Source organism: Marmota marmota, unplaced genomic scaffold, assembly GCF_001458135.2.
Source record: "Marmota marmota marmota unplaced genomic scaffold, marMar, whole genome shotgun sequence".
NCBI lineage: Eukaryota > Metazoa > Chordata > Mammalia > Rodentia > Sciuridae > Marmota > Marmota marmota.
This window is the reverse complement of record NW_025999900.1, coordinates 11,465,588-11,469,834: the sequence shown is the minus strand read 5'-3', so window position 1 is coordinate 11,469,834 and position 4,247 is coordinate 11,465,588. Positions and strand designations below refer to the sequence as shown.

At 40.1% G+C, this 4,247-nt stretch overlaps 1 protein-coding gene across 1 annotated transcript in view; it reads right to left on the bottom strand.

Annotated features, from left to right (window-relative positions):
* The window catches only part of Dnaaf2 (dynein axonemal assembly factor 2), a 7,752-nt gene extending 7,179 nt beyond the window's left edge, over positions 1–573 (bottom strand). Inside the window, 1 exon segment of the mRNA XM_015491057.2 lies at positions 2–573. Within this exon segment, the coding sequence (XP_015346543.2) occupies positions 2–361 (360 nt within the window). The 5' untranslated portion in view covers positions 362–573.
* Positions 574–4,247: the final 3,674 nt, after the last annotated feature.

Below are 4,247 nucleotides of genomic sequence, written 5' to 3'. Positions count from 1 at the left end.
GGGACCAGTGGCTACCCATCGCCGCGCCACCGCCGTCCTCCGGGCCTGGCCGGCTGCTGGGCGCGCCCACCAGCTCGTTGCTGCATACATTCACGAAGCAGCGCAGAGCCCCGTCCAGGCTGGTACGCAGCACGTGGCCTGGCTCCGGGTGCACGAACCGCACCTCCACTCCGCGCTCACGCTCCAGTGCGGTGATCTCTTCCTCGTAGCGCCGCCGGTTCTCTGGGTCATTGAGCTCCTCGGCGTACGCGGAGAACATTCGCCGGAACTCCGGATCCTGGAAGGCGGAGGTGAGCCGCTGGACCTCCTCTCCGCTCAGGTCCAAATCCTCCAGCGCCGAGGAGGCTGCCGCTTTGGCCATGCTGCCCCGCAGCTCCTCGCCCTCACCCCAGGGGTGATCAGTCCAAGACTGGTTGGGCAGGGTGCCCCGCAGAGTTTCTAGTACGCGGAGAGCAAAAGGGCTGAGGTCGGTAACGGCTGCAGGATTGAGCCTTGAGCAGCGCGTGCTGGTTGCCACAGTAATCCCCACTGACACCCGGAAGGAGCAGCAGCAATCAGCTGGAGGTGCCAGAAACGGCCTCATTATTTCTTCAAACCAAGAAATTACTTGCCGTTTTTTAGATGCTTGTGCCATGATGCATTTACTTCTGCTGTCTATCGTAAAATTGTCATAATTGCCAGTATTGTGTACAAGATCCCATTCATTGTTGACTTTTAAGTTAAAATTTTCACAAACGAGAGACCTGAGAAGTTACCTGATCAAGGTTGCTCAGCCAGTGTGTTCACAAGCTGTGATTTTTAACCTGACTTACATGTGTTTTTTCACTTTACTAAAACATTTCAATCTTAATTTTCCTCCTTTTTATCTTCTGGATAATCTGCCATACAGTTTACCCAGTAAAAGCTCATTTGGAGCAAAAGATAAGGGCAGAGTATTCATAAACAAATATGCCAATGAATGTAAAATGTAAAGCTGTAGCTCAGTGGTAGAGCACTTGCCTAGTATGTGTGAGACACTAGGTTCTCATCCACTTTTATTTAAAAGTAAATAAAATAAAGATATTATGCCCATCTACAACTAAAATTTTTTTTTTTGGTAACAGGAACTGAACTCAAGGGCACTTGATCACTGAGTCACATCCCCAGCCCTAGCCCTTTGTTATTTGTTCTTTGAGACAGGGTCATGCTAAATTGCTAGGGCTGGCTTGAACTCTTGATCCTCCTGCCTCAGCCTTCCAAGCCGCTTGGATTACAGGCGTGAGTGTCATCGCGACCGGTTACAACTAAAAAAAATTTTAAAAATAACGCAAAATGTAAGATACCACGTGTCACCTATCAAAATGGCAAAGCTTTCATGATTATTGTTCTCCTCAGGGTGGGAGTAGAATTTTAAGTGTGCATTTTTTTTTTTTTTTAGCCCATATACCCATGGAATAATTGACCCAATACTTATTAAAATAGTATGATTCTAAAAGTTTGGGAAGAATCTAATAGTTCAACAAAGAACTGATGAAACAGATTTTGGGAGAGACATACAAGGGAAGTTTATGTGGCCATTGTAAAGTATCTTGTAGAAATCCCTCCTCCCCCTTAGGTGCTGGAGATTGAACCAAGGGTCTCATCCCTATAGCATAAGATTTACCACTGAGCTACACTTCCAGCCTCAAAGTATATTTATTGACGGGTAGTTATTTATTCATTGGTAGCTGGCCTATCATTTTTCTATTCTCAGCAACATTTAACACAACAGATGTTGGCATTACCCCAGTGATAAGACCCTTTCTAGATTTTTCTCCTACCTTATATGCTTTCATAGTCTGTTTTGCAAGTTTATTCTGTTCAGTTTCTAAGTAGAGATGCCCCAAGGCTGGGACCCTATTTTTTCTCCACCTATACTTGCTCCACAAATATATGTATGCTTACAAATACCAAACTTATATTTCTGGTTCTAACTCTATAGACTCCTTTTATCCAGCTGCTCAAATTTGAGTTCTCCATTTGAACAAGTAATCCTTAGGTCTCTCAGGTTTGAAATGACCAAAAATAGAATTCCTAACTCCTTTCCTTTCCCAAACCTAGGCCTTGATCTCTCAGCAGCATTCAAAGCAGCTTACTATTCCCATTTGGAACACATTTTTCTCTTGGTGTATAGAACTCCAAGCTCTCTATTTTCCTTCACTTGTCCCTCTTCTGCCAGTTCTCTAAATGTGCTTGTTTATCAGTCCTCGTATCTAGTCACATATCTTCCAAGATGATCTTATTGAGGCTCATGGTTTTAAATGGCATCTACGTTCAGATTAGTCCTTTGAACAGGTTATTTATGTAGTTATTGCACCTACTACATAGGAAAGTAAGTCACTGTTCTAGCACTGGCACAAAAAAACAAGGATGTCAAGCAACTAGTACTCTTGGATGAGTATCACTAACATAATATATTGAAACAATGTAAAATAATACAGATGGCTTGACTCCATTATCTAATAGACAAAATTTGGCTAAACAAATCTCATTGTTAGAAGTCAGGCTACATAACTATGTCAATCAATAACATTAACAGAAAAAATTTTAAAAAGATCTAGTGAGTTCCCTTTTGAGGGGGATGGAGTGTTGTCACAAGAAGGGAAAAGGGGGAACTTCTGGGGTAGGACTGTTTCAATCTTGTTATATTGTTAAATTGGCTATGCAGTTTGTTAAAACTCATTGAGGTGTCCAGTGATAATAGGGGACTTTGTGTATCTCATATATTAATTTTAAAGTTTAACAAATTGTTTATAAAAACAAAAATATTTGCCCTCATGGAACTTCAGTGACACCAACACATCTTCAGTGCTATCTGACCACTGATCCCTAAGAGATTTTTCTACCTGGATGTTCAGTAGGCATCTCAAATTAACATGATCAGAACAAAACTTGATTTTCTCCTCTCAAACCTGTTATTCTCCCAGTCTCAGCAACTAATATTATCCTAGCTATTTAACACCAAAACCTAAGTAATCCTTGATTCTTCTTTAACCTCATCCTGTAACTGCCATTCAGTTACAGTTGCCCACATTTTTTTAATCTTCACCATGGTTTTGTAGTTGGTGTTTTCTTCTAGGGTCTGGCTGTATTTATTTGAAGGTAAGCAAGATGAAATCTAGGACTTTGCCTTTCCGGTATTCCACTGGATTCTCTAGGACCTAGAACATGTTAGGTACTCATTTAATGAATAAATACAGCACAGTGAAGAAAAAAGTAAGTTTATTATATAGAGAGTGATTCCCAAAATATCTCTGCAGGGAAAAAAAAAAATGCACAGAAAAAAAACTTACCACATTGAGAAATTTGACAAGGAAGAGGGCCAGCGAGATGAGACTCCAATGAGAATTATGGGCCCAACACATACACACAAGCCTGTCCCCACACATAATTTCACATAAAACTTTGAAGGAGTCAGAAACTCAAGGCTGTTATATCCAACAACCAGTTTGTAATTTGATGCATTTAAATAGTATGTTGTATTTATGTTTGAAAATACCTTTACTAAGGTCAGACTTGTCCAGAATTTGATGTTCCAAAGGTGATTTAAAATACACTAACAAGTAATTCTTGGGTATGCTCACTGGTATCAAGGTAATAACAGAAGAGTGGGGAAAAAAAAATAGTGACTAATACCAAAATTAACTTTAGGAGTTTTTTGTTTTGGTAAATTAAAAGTGCCTTTATTCCACTGATAAGCTAACGTTAGTTTTAGTTTTTAAATGCATGCTTCATTAGAAGGGCCTTTTTTTCTTTGTACCGGGGATTGAACCCAGGGGTGCTTTACCATGGAACCACATCCTCACCTGCCCTTTTTTTTGAGACAGGGTCTTCTGGCTAATTGCTTAGGGCCTCCCTAAGTTGCTGGGGCTGGCTTTAAATTTGAGTTCCTGGCTTTGAACTTGCCTCAAGCTCTCAAGTTGCTGGGATTACAGGTATGCACCAGCTCAACCAGCTAGAATATATCTTTATACATATCTACATTTTGTTGTTTTGCAGTGCAGGGGATCAAACCCAGGGCCTCTTAAATCAGCCTATTTTTTTTTAAAGAATGCTGGAAGTGTTTTTCCTATAAAAATTTTCAAATGTACCACTGTATTTGGTATAACAATATCAAAATTTCATAAAATACATATTCAAGAATATTTTTAAAGTTTACCATAATTTAATAATAATATCAAAATCACTTAAGACATAAAACCAAGCAGAAAACTGATGCTTTTTTTTTC